Raw genomic sequence first — 18,843 nt, 5'->3', positions numbered from 1 at the left:
GGCAGCAGGCTGAAATCTGCAGTGAATCTGAAGGTCAAGAGCAGCTTTGTTTGACATGTTCTCCCTCTTCACGCCTTTGCAGCATGTGCAGCCACGATCCCGAGAAGAACACGTCTGTTCTTGTCCCAAGTGTGTTGTCTCAAGTGTGTGTAGTCAAGGTACTAAGGTGGCTCTGGGGCTCAGTCCGAGGTCAGCCTTTCCTGAGTTTCATGGCGTGGCCGGCAGGCACAGAGCTTGTGGTTTACGCTCTGTCTCTGTGAGCGCTCAGGGCCAAGGCAGGCTGCCCAAGACTGGGAACAAAAGCACGCCCAGTGGCCCCGAGGTTCAGGCACCTTCCAGCGCCCCACCTCCCTGAGCCCTGCAAACACACACACACAACCCCACTCTCCTTCCTGCCCTTTCTCCCACCGCACCCCATGTTCCCTTTGCTCCACATTTTCTTTAGTCATTCAGAAATTTTAATCTTCAAATTTGACTTCAATATGGCGAAATAGTAAAAAAAAAAAATTAAATATATAAAAAAATGCAGCAAGTAATTTCTTCCTTGATAAATTGCTCCTTTTCTAACCCCACCCTGGAAGCCCCACTCCAAGGTAATTTCCTAATTCTCTTTGACAAGACAGTTTACTCTTGACAAGGATTAGAGGTTATTTTTAACCTGAACCACACACAAGGAAATGATGCAATAATTTCTTTGAGCTGGCTGAATGGTTCCTCTTTTTTGATCTTTGAATTAATATGATTCTGAACTTGTAAGTTGATTCTGGCCTTGGTGAGTCATTTCATAATCACAGAATAAAGTTCCACATCTTCCAATTTGAAGGGTTTGCTAGTAGTAATCATTCTCTGAATGATTGGCATTTTTATCAGCTGTAGACCCTACTGTTAAGATTCAGAATGATTTTAGTTCATCACAGACTCTCCTGCAGGTCTTTTGGATCCCAAGCAATCTCCTGCACCCTCTTCAGCTCCCGTTCACAAAGCCTGCTCTGATATTGGAAGAAAGATGGTTAACTCTGCCACCAGAGGCCATCTGCTATCTGCTGTCCCTCCAGTCTCTTCTCTAGATATTCTACATGGCACATATGCATTTCTTAACCCATCATTATTTAAAAAAATATTGTGCATTTAAGTCCATCTGTCTATACCAGGGTTTTTCAGTCTCAGCACTATTGACATCTTTGGCCCAATAATTCCTTGTTAATTCCGCCAGCCTCTCATCTTTAGAATTCAGCCAGCCTCTCATCTTTAGAATTTTTCAAACATGAATCAGGTACCTAACTCTGTGTCCCCTCAACTCCATAAGACACAGGTCAGGGTCCTCAAAAGATTTTTTTTTTTTTTTTGAGACTGAGTCTCACTGTGTTGCCCAGGCTAGAGTGCCATGGTATCAGCCTAGCTCACGGCAACCTCAAACTCCTTGATAATTCCGCATCCTGTGCACGACAGGATGTTTAACAGTATCCTTGGCCTCCACTAACTAGATGCCAGTAGCACCCCCTCCCCAGTTGTGACAGCCGAAAATGTCTCCAGACACGGCCACGTTTCTTCCAGGGAGGCAAACTTGTTCCTGCTTGAGAACCACTGGCCTTTATACTGTTTTAAATTACAAGTTCCTTTTGGACAGGAACTAGCCTAATGGATCCAGACTTTAGGACAACAGGAAGGTGCTTAGCGAAGGCTGTTTAATGATGATCACAATTGCTAAAAATACAACAAGAATTTTTGGCTCACATCCAAAGAAAGCAGAAAATGTAAACAGATGATCGAGTAAATAGTGGATCATTTGTCTCATTCAGCCTTCCGCTCTTATCAATAGATTAAAACAACACTACTTAGCTCTCCTTATGAACCCCTCCGAGGAACTGAAAACTTGAAAGGCGGAGTTCATCTCCTCCTAACTAAGCTGGTCCCCCCAAATCAGGTAAGGGGCAGGTAAAGGGCAATCAGCCACAGTAGCATGAAGGATCGTTGTCCTCACAGAGAAAGGCTGTGCCGAGGTGAGCATTCCTTTGCAGTTACTGTACTGTTCCTCCAGTTCTTGGACGCATCCTCTCCAAGGATCTGCCCCTGGGAAAGTTCTTCAAGTACTTTTCCTGGGTGGAAAAAGGCAAAAGAGAGATCTGAACTGATACATACATATAACTGCTGCTGTTATTCACCCATTCAAATGGCACTAAACTGGTGAATTTCAAAAAGAAAAGCTTCTGAATTGATCTCTTTACAGCCCTCCCTCTAGGCAAAAGAACAAAACCTTTTTATCAGTTAAGCTGATGAATTACACGGCTTATTTTTACTCTATTCATAAGAGACAAGGCATGTAGGTCCTGCTTGTTCTGACATGCATTGGATAACAATTCAGTTACACAAATATTTATTCAAACTATGAGTAAGGAAAAAGACATTCTATAAAAAAGACATCTGCACTCAAATATTTATAGCGGCAGCACAATTCACAATTGCAAAGATGTGGAAACAACCAAGTGCCCATCATGAGTAGATTAATAAAATGTGGTATATGTATACCAGGGAGTACTACTTGGCCATAAAAAAATGGTGAACTAATAGCTCCTGTATTATCCTGGATGGAGCTGGAGCCCATTCTTCTAAGTGAAGTATCACAAGAATGGAAAAACAAACACCACAGATACTCACTGTTAAATTAGAACTAATCAGATCAACGCTTACGTGCACATATGGAAATAACATTCATCGGAAATCCAGCAGGTGGGAGGGGGAGGAGGGGATGGGTAAATTCACACCTAATGGGTACAAGGTACAATGCATACTATCGGGGGGATGGGCACACATAACTTTGATTCAAATGGTAAAAAAGCAATTGATATAACCAAAAAAATGTTTGTACCCCCGTGATACTCTGAAATTAAATAAATAAAGCAACTATGAGCAAGGCAGTCTGACAGTCATCAGTCACCATGGCGGAAATACCCAAAGGAGTAAAAAAATCAAACTCTACCCTCAGAGAGCTTACAGTTTTGATTTCTGTAACAAGTGGTTGTGTAGTTGCATCCTACCGCCGTACATACTTGTCTTTGACTACTTCAAAGTCCAGTACTGCGGGCTCTAGGAGAAGTTTAAAAAGCCCTGGCTTGCCCGCCCTGAATTCCCGCTGTGTGTGAGGGAACTGCTCCTTCCCCAGCAGCCTCGCCCCTGCAGCCTGTCATGGGGACGTTCACCAGCCTCAAAGGTGAGAAGTGCCTCTCAGTGTTGTTCTCCCTGGCAACCCTCTTACTGAGAGCAGGGTTGAGCATTTCTTCAAATGTTTAAGGGCCATTTATATTTCTTTTGTTGTGAACTCTCTCTTCATGGTCTTTACCCATTTTCTGTTGAGCTGCTCATATTTTTATTCTTGATTTCTAGGAACACTTTAAATATCAGGGAGATGTCTTTGTGGCTTATCATTCCCTTCTTGAAACTCTTCTCTTTGTTTCTAAAAGAGTGCTCTCTCTTAGGACTTCTCTCACCTCCTAGGATCTCATCTCCGCCTTTTAGAATTTTTTTCTTTTGTGCATGTTGGTTACTCTTCCCCATTGTACCTTTTAAATGTTTTATGTCTTTGTGTCTTTGGCTATGTCCCCTCTCCACAGCCTCTTCTGTGGTATCCTCCCCTCCCACCTCTTCCTCCACAGCAGTTCTAATTACAACTGTGTGCTCAACTACCAAATCTATATCTAACGGGTTGTTAAAATAGGACTTTCTGATGTCTCAGTCTGAGCTGAGACCCCAAAGCTAAAAACAAGGAGTGTTAGGTGCCCACACATTCTAAAGAGAGAGGTGCTAGACCATCCATGCAGACACTGCAGAGGGCGACCCCAAAAAACCTGTCCAGGGATTCCTTAGCCTCACCTCTAGGGTCTTTAAAGAGGCTTGAGTATTGGTCCTGGGATTCTTGCAGACTTGTAAGAGTGCTGTGGTTCCTTCCCACCCCCCTCAAACCAAGCAGGGGGCTTTAAAAGAATCTTTTGAGGCCAGGCGTGGTGGCTCAAGACTGTAATCCTAGCACTCTGGGAGGTCGAGGAGGGAGGATTGCTCAAGGTCAGGAGTTCGAAACCAGCCTGAGCAAGCGCAAGACCCCATCTCTACTAAAAATAGAAACAAATTAATTGGCCGATTAAAAATATATAGAAAAAAATTAGCCAGGCATGACGGTGGTGCATGCCTGTAGTCCCAGCTACTCGGGAGGCTGAGGCAGAAGGATTGCTTGAGCCCAGGAGTTTGAGGTTGCTGTGAGCTAGGCTGACGCCACGGCACTCTAGCCGGCAACACACTGAGACTCAGTCTCAAAAAAAAAAAAAAAAAATCTTTTGAGGACTCTGACCTTTGTCTTATGGAGTTGAGGGGACACAGAGTTGGGTACCTGATTCATGTTTGAAAAACTCTAAAGATGAGAGGCTGGCTGGCTTCCCGGCAGCAGAGTGAGGAGAGAGGGCCCATGTTGAATGGACACAGCCCCCACTTATCCTGTTCCTGATGGTGTAGCCTCCAGTTAATGACCACTTTCTCACTCGTGGCCACAAAAAGTTGGAACAAAATCTTGAAGGTATTAAAAGCACGTCATTGTTGATTTTTCAGGAGGTTGAGAGGCAGACTTGACATGGTAACAGTGGAAGAAGAGAAGAAATGCCAAACGGACAGAATTTGGTAACTTTTACAGAGCCAGCCTTAAGTGTTCATGGAAAACATCCTTACGAATGACGTTTTTACAAAAGATAAGCATAGATAAACATTCATACGGTACTGTTGCACAGTATTCACTTAACATTTTTAATATCAGTTGGATTTGGATCTTAGTTTCAAATAAGTAGGCTGTTTCAAAAAAAGAGGAAAATAAAATGAGGCCTTATTTTTGGTGAAAAGTTCTGGCTTTAGAGTCACACGGATGTGGGCTGCAAGTCCAGCTCCACCATTTACTAGTTGTAGAAGTTTGGGCAAATCACTCAGCTTTTCTAAGCCTCAATTTCTTCCTTTTATAAGGTAAAAATGATACCTGACAAGACTATCATAAGCATTAAATGAGATATTGTAAACGACGCCCTTAGCATAGGCTCTGATGCTTAGCCATTGGTTTGGAAAGAGAATTGGACAGAGATGTATATTTCTATTAAACTGCATTGGAAAGAGCGCGTGCATATTGTTCTATGATTCTATTCCAAGTTTCTAATTATGTTCATTTGGCCTGGTGCTTTCGGATAGATGCTACTTACCTTTGTGGAAGCATTATCAAGTTTGTAGAGAAAGTTCTCTGTAATGTGCTCTGAAGAAAATTGGGAGGAAAATAAACCAAACTGAAGCATGGAAACACAGCTTGGGAGTTCAGAAAAACTATTTGCTCATCATAAATTAAGTTAAAAATATAGTTGCACAAACAGATGACTAAATAATACTCAGATCCACAGATCTGAGCTTTTGTCATCTTATATAAGATTGTTCAACTGAACCAGCCCAGCCATTAAAAAAAAACAAAACTTAGATATGACATTTTTTAAAATAGAGATTCATATACAGCACATCTAAATCCATGCTGTTTATATAACACAGAGATAGCAGATATATCTGTAAGGAGGAGCTGGCATCACTGCTCAGAGAATAGCATACTATGTTAGAGTGATCCTCAGATTTTTCCTACGTAGCACGGGCATCTGGTTCCACATTCAGCTCCGGAAGTGGAGGTTTCCAGGGTAGCCTTGAGCCATACTCAATATGAAATGGCAAGACAAGCCATCAGTTTGAGTTCTTGAACCTTAATCCGGTGAGGCTTTTTGGTTTGGGTTTTCTGGCATAAAAGTCAGATGCATTTGGTCGATGCACAAGTTAAAACATTATTAGCTTTGTCATTAGGATCATAAAGGACAATTAGATATACAATTTAGGGACAAACAAAATTAGGATATCTGTGAGCTTCAGATTCCATTATAGATCTAAACCAATGTACTGAAAGGAGCGATTTCTTAGTCAAACCTCTGCTTGCCAATATTTTAGGATCTTAAGCACTCTCAATCAAAATCATTACTTCATGTCATAAAAATCCTGTTTTTCAATGGATTCTATATGAGGACCTGGTTTCATCGTGCCTCAAAGGCCAGCTTTGTTCTTCAGTTATAAAGGTTTGTTGTCTCTCTCCTACCCAGTTATTTGCTGTCTGTTACTCGAACTCCAGCTTGGGGAAAACAACAGGCATGTTGCAGCCACAGGTAGAGATTCCAAGCATGTCTACACGACATCAAAACAACCTGCTGAAAAGTGGTCTACACAATCGGCCAACTGGATCAGCTGTTTTTCTCCACAAATTCAAATTATTAAAGCAAACCTGAATTTTTCTATTCCATTTGCAAGAAAACAGTTGGGTTTCACAATTTGGTATGAAAGCTATAAAAGAATAGGACATTCACCCCCATCCTAAGCACATACCTAATAGCGATGTGCCTTATTATACTCCACCCCACCCTACACTCGCTGCCAAGACCCTGGGCTACTTACCCAGCATGTATGAGAACTTGATGTGACAGTAATCAGCCTGAGATATTCATGACTTGGTAACAGATTGCAACTCTATAACGAACTACACAGTTCTCACCAAGGTCCGGATACCATTTATCTGGGGAGCCATCTCTAGTGTGAGATATACGAGGTTATTATGTTTGCCCTCTCTTCTAGAAGTCTCATAACAAACACGGCATGCGTGAGATACAGATGACTAAAGATTGTGCATAAGGAGGTAAGATTTCTTACATACAGCAACACATTTCTTACATACAGCAACACATGTGTTAAAATGTGCCCCTCTAAAAAAGATAGGTTGGAGTCCTAACCCTCGGTACTTCAGAATGTGACCTTAATTGGAGATTGGGTCTTTACAGGGGTAATCAAGTTAAAACAAAGTCATTAGGGTGGGCTCTGCTCCAATATGACTGGTGTCCTTGTACAAAAGAGAAATTTGGACACAGAGACAGACAGCCTGCAGGGAAAGACAGCTATCTGCAAGCCCAGGAGAGAGACCTAGAACACATCCTTCCCTCATGGCCCTCAGAAGGAACCAATTCTGCTGACACCTGGGTTGTGTACTTCTAGCAAACAAATTTCAACTGCATTGATCCAGCACTGTTAGTGAATCAAAAAACCCTATACATTCACTGTCTAGATAACTAAAGTGTTCTGGAAAACAAGCAGTTCCAAAATTTTCATTCTATTCTTTTTTTCAATAAAAATGTTTCGAAAACACATTCTCAAACCAAGGACGGCTGAACATAACTTAAAGCTTTCTTAAGGACGCAGGTTTGCCAGTGACTGCTGGGGGACAGAGGACCCTTTGTTCCTGCAGTAGATGGCATCACTGGTTTCCCTGTTTTCTCCTCTAAAATCAAGTTCCCAGACGGCCCCTCTGCCCCCTGGATCATCCTCATTCCCTCACCCCAATCTGCTTCTCCTAATCTGTTGTGAAAGAACAGAAACCGGACAAACAAGACATTAAAGCTGTTTCTGAAATAAAATTAGTAGTTCCGAGCTAGAGTCTGAAAGACTCTCTCCTAGAAGTTAAACCACAAGAGACTTGCAAAAACTTCTTTTGTTGCTTACTTCTTTGCTCCCTGCTCTCAGGGGGTGAGACTGTCAGATCCCTTGTACTGAGGATAACACAAGAGTTGTGCTACAGTGACAGAAAGCAGGTCACAAGAGAGTCTCCGGGCCTGCTTGAGATCTTATAAATTTATACCATCAAAAGCAGCAGCTTGGATCAATTATGGCTTGAGAAATAAGCTTCCCTACTACAAGCCCAGTGGTGCTTTGCTTGTTGTTACTGTTATTTCACAGATTTGGAATATGATTATACCATAGGGTGGAACTCTCTGGAATAACCTTTCCATGATGCAAAATTCATTTGGGAAATTCTAATTCCCCAAACAGGACGATAATCAGGTTAGATGGCTGCAAAGGAATAAACTTGCCTTCGAAATCAAGAGAGTACTTACCAAATTAGATTCCTTACTACATCCTCTCACTTTTAAAATTGAATGCATTTGTTCAATTATTCCATTCCCAGTGATTGGAGCTGCCTCTTTTGCCACCCTGGGTTTTGTATAGAATGAAGATTTTTCTGCTTTATGCCATGATCTTGTTGTGGGGGGAAAAAAAACAGTAAAATAAAGGCTAATGTTTATTAAGTGTTGTATTTGTAAGCCAAGCACTATGCCAAATACTGTCTATGCCTTATCTTATCGACGCTTCCAAACACCTCAGAGGTAGGTATAATTATTATTGTTACCATTTAACAGACCACAAAATGGAGGCCAAATGTGTTCAAATAACTTGTTTTGAGTCATTCAGTTACTGACTAACAGAACCTGGATTTTAACCCAGGCAGTCTGACTCCAGAGCCTGTGTTCTTAATCATTATGGCATATATATATAGAGAGAAGTAAATGTTAAAACTAATTACTAAAATTAGTGTAATTTTGCTAAAGTACCATAGTTTGCAATTATGTAATAAAAACCATCTAAAACAAAAATGTGTAGGCCAGAGATATGTTTAAAATATCCCATCAAGACTGATTGTGCTCTAAAATGCTGATTATTATTTTTTGCAAGGTTAATTATGGGTTTTTAACTTGCTTAATAAATAATTTTTATTCTAACTTGTCTTCCAGATACGGACTTCGGAAAATTATACATATGAGGATATATGCATGAGCATTTTTTAAACCAAGGTCATCTTCCTCAAGCTAGAGCTATGAAAGTGTATATAGTCTCTATTAATTAGTAATGGAGGAAAACATCAAAAATACCTGCTGCAGAGCGGTTGGCAGCAGGAGAGAGGAAAGGTAGGCAGTGGGTGGCAATGGTGACAAGTCAGAATACAATCATTACTTTAGACATTTTCAGAATATGAAAAAAATTTTTTTCAGGACTACGCCAATACCATTTTCATGCATTTTCAAGGGTTTTCAGAGAGCTTCAAAGCTCACTGTGCATGTTACTTAACTACCTGGTTTGGAACAATTCTTATTAGGATTCAGAAATGACAAAGCAAGTAGAGCTTGCTTTTTAATTTTCTGTTCCAAACTCCCCAACAGCTCTATTTTGGCTCTTAAATAAAATCCCCAAGGTTGTCACAACTTTCCAGGCTATGATTCTCAGTAAGAGTCTTCTGTGAAGTCTTTTTCCAGTTACAGATTTAAAAAACAAAACAAAACAAAGAACTAAATGACTTAATTGCTTGGCTTTTCTTTGGTGTTCTTTTGTCTTCAGAGTTAGTATTCATGTGGCACTTTTAGAAATTCACACTAAAATGTATCAACAATGAGAATTTCATTTGTGTAATAAATATGATTGTTATGCCAGATCTATTATATTTAAACCAATTAAAAAGTACAAATAAACATTGCATGATAGTATTGCTTCACTTGTGCAGAGCTATTTATTTAAAAAATTACTACATGACTAACTCCAAGCCCCCACATATATCATGAAATTAATTATGCTGAAAGTAGTCATAGATGGGTCAACATGTGCTAAGGATTCAGGTTCTAGTAATTAAAGATTGGTTCAAAAGGCAAGAAAGTCAAGAACTCCCTTTCACTTTCCTTGAAACCTGAAACACATCTTCCTTCTTATGCTTCAGTTTCTCCATATTAAAATAGGGAGAAAACAACAGCATTTTTCCACCAGTGTGAAAAGTAATTTATATTTAGAAGCCTGCAAAGCAGGCCATTGCCCCCTTAACATTTAATTAAGGGATAGTGCTCTGAAAATAAAAAGGTATTGCAGGATAAAGGTCTCCAACAGGTTTTATTCAAGGATTGGCAAAGCTGAGACATCATGGGAAATAAATGTTATTTCAAAGGTTTGATATTTATTTGCAAAGCAAGAAACCTGACCCCAGTGGTTTTTAAAACCAAAGTAGCTGCTATACTGCCTCCCTAGTGTCTTCAGACTTAACCCCTCTGAGGCGAAGGACTTGGCAAGCCTGTAGGGACTGCGGGGTTCGCATGAGCGCTTTTACAGCGTGCAAATACTGAGTAAGTTGACTGCAAAAGTATCTATAGGATACAAAGAAGTAGAATAGCATATTAAAGAAGACACCTGTTTGATTTACTCAAAGTCGTAAGTGAAAAGAGTAAAAAGAAAGAAATGGCAATGGTTTGTTCTGGCAAAGCAGACAACCAGTGTCTTTCACTGGTTTCTTTTGGAGATTCTGCTCAGCTGAACAGCCCAGACGCCACCGTCCATGGCTGAGTGGAAAACACAATGTCTTCTTTTATTACAGAGAATCTATTGGACATAAGCTTTTAAGTGGTTCCTCTATTCCACAGGAATTTATTAAGTACTGTACCTAAGACCTGGTCAGAATAAATGGGAGCTAAAATGTTTAAAGATATCGTTCCTACCTTTCAGAAACTTACAATAAGGGTTTGGGGATTCTTTTTACTATAAACTCATCAGCCTTTGACAACGTAATTGTTTTATCTGGAACACAGTAAAAGCCTGTGTTACTGTTAAAATAAAACCTAGAGTTTTCACTAATTAGCACATCTTGTTGTCATCACAAGCTCTGGACTTGGGGAAAATGAAGAACATCTCCCAGCCAAATGCTTGTGCAATGATAACATTCCTAATATTGCCACTAATACTTTAAGGTAAGAGCTCCGTGGATGATCAATTTGTATTCATTACACAAATGAATAAGAACAGAATCTTTGAAAGTTGGTGTAAGTTTTGTATTGTGTTGCCTTTTTTTTCCTTTAACTTACTAGTCAAGGCACTAAGTTGAGCAGAGGAAAAAATATCCTGTCTCTGCTGTAAATATTTCACTATGGAAATACTGTAAAAGGTATTTATTTCAGAGAATCACATAAACAAATACTTTTAAAAAAATAATAGAGGAAATACAAAAGGAGGACACACAAAAGAGGGGGGAAACCCTTTTAAAAAAGATGATTTGCTAATGATAAAAACATTTAAAAATAGTTCACTGTTATCTAGCCTCTGAGTCACATTTATATCTAGTGTGAGAAAGGATAGAGTCAAACAGGGAAGCTTATCTAAGTGAACTGACTCTTCTCCTACCAGCAAATCCTGACACCTTTCATGGTTTAAAATGTCATGATGATTGGACAAGACAGCATTTGATGCTTTACAAATATATGGTCCTACAGGAGATTTCAAGAGGTGCTCACATACGTTATCTCATTTAATTCACACACAACCCGGTGAGGAAGCAGGTAGTGGTGAGTCTATTGTCAAGGTGAAGCCAGTACTGAAGGTCAAACAGAAAAGTAACAAAGCCAGGGCACAAACGTGGATCTTCTGCCTCCCAGGTCTGAACACTTTGCAAAACATCCCAATTTTGAAAAATATTATTATTGGCTCTAGCATTATTCAATGTACTTGTTAGACACACAAGGAAGAGGAGGTGGAGGAGGAGGAAAGGGGGTGGGGAGGAAAGCTTTTGAATTTTCCAAATAGTCCACACTTTGCTATGATTATACCACTGTCCTCTGTGCTTGTTGTTATAGAAATGGCTGGAGTTGCTTGTCCCTTAAATTGTGGCTACAAAACCAGCGTATGACCTTAAGTGCCACCCCAGGCGCAGGCTATTCTTTGGTTAGTTAGCACTAACTGATTATTTTAGCAGTTGTGTGGCTTTATGTGAAAAGTTGTATTTATTTCCTCAGAAACAGCCACTGGAGTTCTGATTAACAAATCCTTTGGTTTGTTATAACCTGATTTCAAATGGCTTTGGGGCTATTATCAGCCTCAAGGCAAATTTTGCTAACTAACAGATTTCATACACTGGCTGGGGTTTTACTTGGAAATTTCCCCCAGACTTCCTTTGGCCTGCCTTCCAGCAATTGTCCAGATAGGCTACTCACTTTCATTTTTAATTCATTTTCTAGCAAAGTCAACTCAAGAATTGGAAACATCTTTGCCAGGCTCATGGCTTACAACCATGGATGGGTTAGAAGCCTATTAATCACTGCTCTGCCAAACTTTAATTTGATCTAGAACTTGAAACCAGATTTAAGTCATCAGTAATTGTCCCAGGCCAGAAATAGCTAGATATATAGTACCATAAATGAAGGCCAAGCAAAAAGGTCATTTACCTGGATCATCTGTAAAGAACAGGTAGTGGTTTTTATTGACGTAGACTTGCCCCTTTGGAAAATCTCTTACCTATGTCCCACTTTATTTACTACTTAATAAATATGATATAAACTTATTTATCTTATGAGATTAGCTTGTATTTTTAAAGTATCTCGAAATGCTTATATGAAAATATTCACTAGGCTGTAATGAATTATTACTGTAAATTATATGCTAGAGTGAAGATTATAATTCCTAAAATATTTGATTATTTCTCATATGTGTAAAAATGAAAGTATTTTAATAAATTAAATAACATATATTTATGAATCAAAACTAAATGTTAATATCAAGTAAATATCAATAAACATGGAATACATAAAAATGTATGAGACAGTCCTGGCTCTCATTGAGTTTACAATCTACAAGAGAGTAGAAAAATATAAAAATTAAATAACAATATAAGAGATGTCAAAAGGTAATATGTTGTTAACTGCCACCTGAAATGCGATTCGCAGAGTAACTGCTACAGGTCTGAGGAAGAAGGGATCATTTCTAGAAGCAGCAGGCAGAGAGGACTGTAAGAGAAAGAAGATTCCAGCCAGATCTTGAAGGCTGAATCCGCTGAGACAGAGAAGGAGGAAGGGATTCTTGATGAAGAGAACCCAGTGAGAAAGAGTACAGATGCAAAAAAGAGAAGAGTATATAGATCCAAAAAAGGAAAAAGAATATAGAACGTCAAGATACGGTGACATGGAGACAAGGAGAATTCTAGTGTGAGACAGTGCTGGGAAAGCCCATTTGCAACTGCAACGAGGAGGGCTTAGAATGTCAAGTTGAGAAGTTAAGGTTTCTGAACAGAAAAGCATCTTTGGTCAAGGCAGCATTTTAGAAATATTAACTTGGCCATGGTGTGCCACAGTAAATGGAGCAGGCAGGACTAGAGGCCAAGAGATCAGACACGACCTGTGGCAAGTCCAAGTGCAGATGGGAAAGGAAGAGGTGGGGACAGGAAATGGGCGGAAGGAGCACACTACCTGTCAAGTACACTGATTAGGGTTTGTCCTTGGATATGTGGGTTCCTAAGAATGGATTCACTCTAACAGCTGCAAGCGAGGAATGAGGAAATCTGTATAAGTTGACATGTGGAAGCTTTTCTTAATATTATATCCTTAGCTAAGTACAAAAAGTATTAGTCTAAAAAAATGTAAAAATAAAAAAAAAAAAAAGAAGCACCATAAGATGTAGGATTTAAAGGAGATCTCAGAGTATTTTAATTTTTACCAGAAAGCTAACTCTGGATGAACATGGGTTATTCTAGCCTTTTCTATCAGTAAAACTGAAGGAAAGCCTCAAAAATTCCTGGGCTCCCATTACGCCTGTAGCCCTATGTTGGAGGTCCTATTAGAATAACTTTCTGGTTTGGGATGTTTATAATTTAATGTATTTATTATACAGAAATTGAGAGACCCTTGATGGAAATGAGCAGGAAAACAATGTTTCAGGAGAGTTTTCCAACAATTCAAATGTCACGGCCTCACTGCTTGGTGTGTTTATCCATTTAATGATACTGTAAAGTTATTGGCATCCGGCTTCTGTGCTGAACCTCTACAATCAAGTTCTGGCCTTATCGCTCGCAGAAATGCAGTGCCTTTGCCCTTCAGGGACACTTAAAGTTGGCACACTCCATTCCAGTAACACCACTTGACAGAAGGATGGCGCCGGACAGAAGGCCTCTTCCCCACATTCCCTACGCCCCACCCTGCAGCCCAGCACTCCCAGCCTTTTGCCTGGGCAGTGTCAATCTCAACTCTTTCCAATCCGTTGGCTATTTTGAGACTGCCCCTTGTGTGTGTGTGTGTGTGTGTGTGTGTGTGTGTGTGTGTGTGTGTGGTGGGGGGGGGGGCTGTGAACCGGAAGGGGAGACTCAGGCTTGCAGTGACTTGGGTAACTAGGGGTACAGTCTCCTTCCTCTCCTTTTCCTAACTCCTTTCGTCTCCTAGCTCCCTCGACACCCGCAAATTGGCAAAACTAGGCTGATAAATCCAGGGCAGGAGGTGAATAGAAAAATCACTCCCCAGCTGTAACATTCTAATGATCAAGTTTGGGCCTAAAGCAAATTCATATGTTTGGATTTACTTAAGGGAAGGTGGTAAAACTGCCTGACTTTATAAAGTTAATAAACATTACTTTTTGCTCTTCAACTGGACAGCTGTGGGAGTCAGTCTCTCTGCAAGGTAAGAGCATGAGATTGGTCCACATGTTGATGTCCCTTCCACACTCTATTTATTCCAATGCTAGAAAGACCCATGAGCCTTACATAACATTTTTATGCACCCTTATGTAAACAATTAGGAGCTGTTTACTTCTCAAGAATTCAATTAAAGATTTTTTTTTTTTTCAGGCCTGAGCTGAGGACATTACCAGGGCCAAATTAGAGAAGGAGCTTTGAGTCCTGCTACATTGTGTATTTATGGCTTTCCTGTCCACAACCCGATTATATAATTCACCTACAGCTGGGTTAACAACTCACTAATTTCAAACCTATTCATTTGTCAACTCAAAAACTTCGGTTATCACTTTAAATGTTTTCGGATTTGAATCCTCTTGAGTATTTATATATATTTTCTTCTCTCATCCCTCCAAAGCTAATCCCAGAGTTTTGAGAATCTGCGGATTTGGGCAAAGGAGAAAAGCACCACACAGACCAAGAAATCTGAAACCTTAGTTCACTACGTCAGCCAAAAGGGCCAGTACCTTTTGGTTTGCATTGACCCAGCTCAAATTATAAAATCATCAGTAACAAAACACAAAATACAGGTGTTATTTCTGAATGGGAAAAGTCTAAAGTGTGATTAAATGTGTTCTTTCTTCGCGGTGGTGTCATTTACTCTGTACCTCAAGGTGTGTGTTTGCCTAAGCGTCTCCCTTGATACTATGAACACACGCTGTCGCATCCTACTCGCACATGCATTAGCTAGGACTGAGGAGTGTGTGCTTTCCCAACCGGTCCTCAGCGCTCGCTGTCAGGTGCACAAACCTTCCCTCGCTTCCACATGCACTGCGCTCGCGGTCCCGCAGCAGCTCCGCGCAATAGCGCCCAGAGCACATCCCGACAGATGCGCGGCTGGCTCCAGCCACTCGCTCTGCTGGCAAGTTTCCTCCCACCACTGACACCCACCTCTGATCTCCCAAGCTGCCAGCACGCGGCCCGGCTGGGTCCCCTCTTGACGCAGGAAGGATTTTATACACACCCTGCTAGGCTGCCCGATCTCACAACCAATCTCGGGGTCAAACTGCTGCACCCCCCGCGGACAGGCTGTCCAAGGCGCCGGGGCGCTTCAAGAACACCGAGGTCCCCCGGGCGCTAACGGGGGCAGGCGCTCTGTTCTGCAGGGAGCCCCGGCTTTGGAGGTAGAGGGGATGCGGGGCGCAGGAGGGAGCGAGCGCGGAGGGCACAGGGGCGCCGGAGGGAACGGAATGCCGGAGCGAGGGGGCGGCGGGAGGGGTTGGGGACGCCGCGCGAGCCGGCAGCGGCAGAGGGCGCAGGGGAATCGGTCGTGGAACAAGCGGGCGCAGGAAGGGGCGCGTTCGCCGGAACCAGCGGGCGCCCGGGACGCGCCGGCTCCGCGATCTGCTCCGACTCTCCCGAGCGGCTCAATTGCGGGAGGGAGGGGTGCGGGGACTTGGGGGACAGACCAGACGGGGGCGTGCCGGTGCCCCATTGGCTGCAGGAGCCTGACGCGAGGCCCCGGGGGTTGGCTTGGGGGAGAGGGAGCGGGTGGGGTGGGTGCTGGGTGCCGGAGCTGCGGGTCCGGCGCGCTCAGAAACATGCTGAGGTCCCGGCGGCTTTCCCAGCAGCGGCAGCGGCTCCAGCAGCAGCGGCGGCGGCAGCGGCGGCGGCGACAGCGCTCGGCTCCGGCGGGAAAGGCGCCCGGCGCCGATGCCTCGGGCCCCGCGCCGCGGCTGCCCTGACCCGGCCGCGACCTCCCTCCGCGCACCCCTCCGCCCCGGCTTCTGGGGTGTTCCCCAACCACGGCCCAGCCCCGCCACACACCCCGCCCCCGGCCTCCACAGCTCGGCATGGGCGCGGGGGCGCTCGTCCTGGGCGCCTCCGAGCCCTGCAACCTGTCCTCCGCCGCGCCGCTCCCCGACGGCGCGGCCACGGCGGCGCGACTGCTGGTGCCCGCGTCGCCGCCCGCCTCTCTGCTGCCTCCGACCAGCGACGGCCCCGCGCCGCTGTCGCCGCAGTGGACGGCGGGCATGGGCCTGCTGATGGCGCTCATCGTGCTGCTCACCGTGGCGGGCAACGTGCTGGTGATCGTGGCCATCGCCAAGACGCCGCGGCTGCAGACGCTCACCAACCTCTTCATCATGTCCCTGGCCAGCGCCGACCTGGTCATGGGGCTGCTGGTGGTGCCGTTCGGGGCCACCATCGTGGTGTGGGGCCGCTGGGAGTACGGCTCCTTCTTCTGCGAGCTCTGGACCTCAGTGGACGTGCTGTGCGTGACGGCAAGCATCGAGACCTTGTGTGTCATCGCCCTGGACCGCTACCTCGCCATCACGTCGCCCTTCCGCTACCAGAGCCTGCTGACCCGCGCGCGGGCGCGGGCCCTCGTGTGCACCGTGTGGGCCATCTCAGCCCTGGTGTCCTTCCTGCCCATCCTCATGCACTGGTGGCGGGCCGAGAGCGACGAGGCGCGCCGCTGCTACAACGACCCCAAGTGCTGCGATTTCGTCACCAACCGGGCCTACGCCATCGCTTCGTCCGTCGTCTCCTTCTACGTGCCCCTGTGCATCATGGCCTTCGTGTACCTGCGGGTGTTCCGCGAGGCCCAGAAGCAGGTGAAGAAGATCGACAGCTGCGAGCGCCGCTTCCTCGGTGGCCCTGCGCGGCCGCCCTCGCCCGCGCCCGCGCCCGGCTCCCCGCGCCCCGCCGCCGCCCCGGTGGCCAACGGGCGCACCAGCAAGCGGCGGCCCTCGCGCCTCGTCGCCCTGCGCGAGCAGAAGGCGCTCAAGACCCTGGGCATCATCATGGGCGTGTTCACGCTCTGCTGGCTGCCCTTCTTCCTGGCCAACGTGGTGAAGGCCTTCCACCGCGACCTGGTGCCCGACCGCCTCTTCGTCTTCTTCAACTGGCTGGGCTACGCCAACTCGGCCTTCAACCCCATCATCTACTGCCGCAGCCCCGACTTCCGCAAGGCCTTCCAGCGCCTGCTCTGCTGGGCGCGCCGGGCCGCCCGCAGGCGACGCGCAGCCCACGGCGACCGGCCGCGCGCCTCGGGCTGCCTGGCCGGGGCCGGGCCGCCGCCGTCGCCCGGGGCTGCCTCGGACGAAGACGACGACGACGACGTCGGGGCCACGCCGCCCGCGCGCCTGCTGGAGCCCTGGGCCGGCTGCAACGGCGGGGCCGTGGCGGACAGCGACTCGAGCCTGGACGAGCCGGGCCGCCCGGACTTCGCCTCGGAATCCAAGGTGTAGGGCCCGGCGCGGGGCGCGCACGCCGGGCGCGGGTCCCACCGCCCCAGCGCGGACGCGGGCTCTGCGCCCCGGGAGAGGATAGCCCCGGCGCCCTTGAACGGCTTCCCAGAGGAAAGAGATCTGTGTTTACTCAAGACCAAAAGCAAAAAGCAGGTGAACACGAAGCCCACAAACCTCGTCTGAATCATCCAAGGCAAACAGAAAAGCTCCGGACCGTTGCACAAAAAGGAAAGTTTGGGGAGGGGTGGGATTGCTGACTTCTCTTGGGTTCTTTTCTGTTTGTGGTTCGGCCTTTTTTTGTGTGTGCGTGTGTGATGCATCTTTAGATTTTTCCCCCCAGGTGTTTTTTGACACTTTTTGCGAGGACCGGAGTGGAAATGGGGGGCGGGGGGGCAGGGGAAGGGAGAAACATCAGGAGATAAAAGACCATGAACTTGGCTTCCATCTCTTTCCCCGGGAACAGCAGCAGTCTGCCAGAGGGGGGGGGGGGGAGGAATGACAGTTCGTCGGGACATATTTCCTTTTGCTTTCCAGAGAAATTTCATTTTAATTTCTGAGTAGTGATTTTGCCTGTTCTGAAAGCAAAGGGAAAGGATGGAAGTAAAAAAGAAAAATCACGTTTCAAGAAACTTTCTTTTCTTGGAACAAACCCCACCTTGCTCTCCTTTTGTAGGGCGAACCGGCTGCCCCCCACCCCGCCCCGCCCCGCGCCTCGGTGGTCAGGCTGAGGGGTTTCTACCTCACACTGTGCACATTGCACAGCAAGACAGAAAGACTTGTTTATATTAAACAGCTATTTATGTATCAATATTCGTTGGAAGGACCAGGCGCTGAGCCTCTCTCTGTGACATGTGACTCTGTCAATTGAAGACAGGACATTGAAAAAAAAGAGGAAACAGTTCAGATTACTGCACATGTGGGTAGAAACAAAAAACAAAACAAACAAGGAGTGGTTCAAAATGCCATTTTTGCACAGTGTTAGGAATTGTAAAGTCCATAGAAGATGTTACTTGCACAAAAAGAAATACAATATTTTTTAAAGGGGGAGTAGGGGGTGGACAGATCTTAAAAACTAAAATAAAACTCAAATTCTATTCCTGTTGTCTATTATGTTACTGAGCTAATGATTTATTGGGAAAATACCTTTTTATACTCTTTTATCATGGTACTGTAACTGTATCCATATTATAAATATAATTATCTTAAGGATTTTTTATTATTTTTTTATGTCCAAGTGCCCACGTGAATCTGATAAAAATTAGCACT

General features: G+C 44.7%; 1 protein-coding gene and 1 long non-coding RNA gene across 2 annotated transcripts; one reads left to right on the top strand and one right to left on the bottom strand.

Annotated features, from left to right (window-relative positions):
• Window positions 1-1,669: 1,669 nt before the first annotated feature.
• On the bottom strand, window positions 1,670-17,813 carry LOC105875400 (uncharacterized). The gene is made up of 2 exons (XR_012922798.1): window positions 17,752-17,813; window positions 1,670-2,096 (listed from the first exon to the last, which is right to left on the bottom strand). It is a non-coding gene; the product is annotated as an uncharacterized LOC105875400 (long non-coding RNA).
• On the top strand, window positions 16,180-18,035 carry ADRB1 (adrenoceptor beta 1). The gene has a single exon (XM_012772396.3). The coding sequence runs from the start codon at window positions 16,180-16,182 to the stop codon at window positions 17,575-17,577; it is 1,398 nt and encodes a 465-aa protein (XP_012627850.1). The 3' UTR covers window positions 17,578-18,035.
• Window positions 18,036-18,843: the final 808 nt, after the last annotated feature.

The sequence above is a fragment of the Microcebus murinus genome, chromosome 14 (genome assembly GCF_040939455.1).
Source record: "Microcebus murinus isolate Inina chromosome 14, M.murinus_Inina_mat1.0, whole genome shotgun sequence".
Classification (NCBI taxonomy): Eukaryota; Metazoa; Chordata; class Mammalia; order Primates; family Cheirogaleidae; genus Microcebus; species Microcebus murinus.
Note: the sequence above shows the minus strand (reverse complement) of the source record. Positions and strands in the feature narration are given on the sequence as shown.

What these genes read in the sequence shown, in the direction of transcription:
- ADRB1 (XM_012772396.3), top strand. Translation starts at nt 16,180, where the DNA reads ATGGGCGCGGGGGCGCTCGTCCTGGGCGCCTCCGAGCCCTGCAACCTG.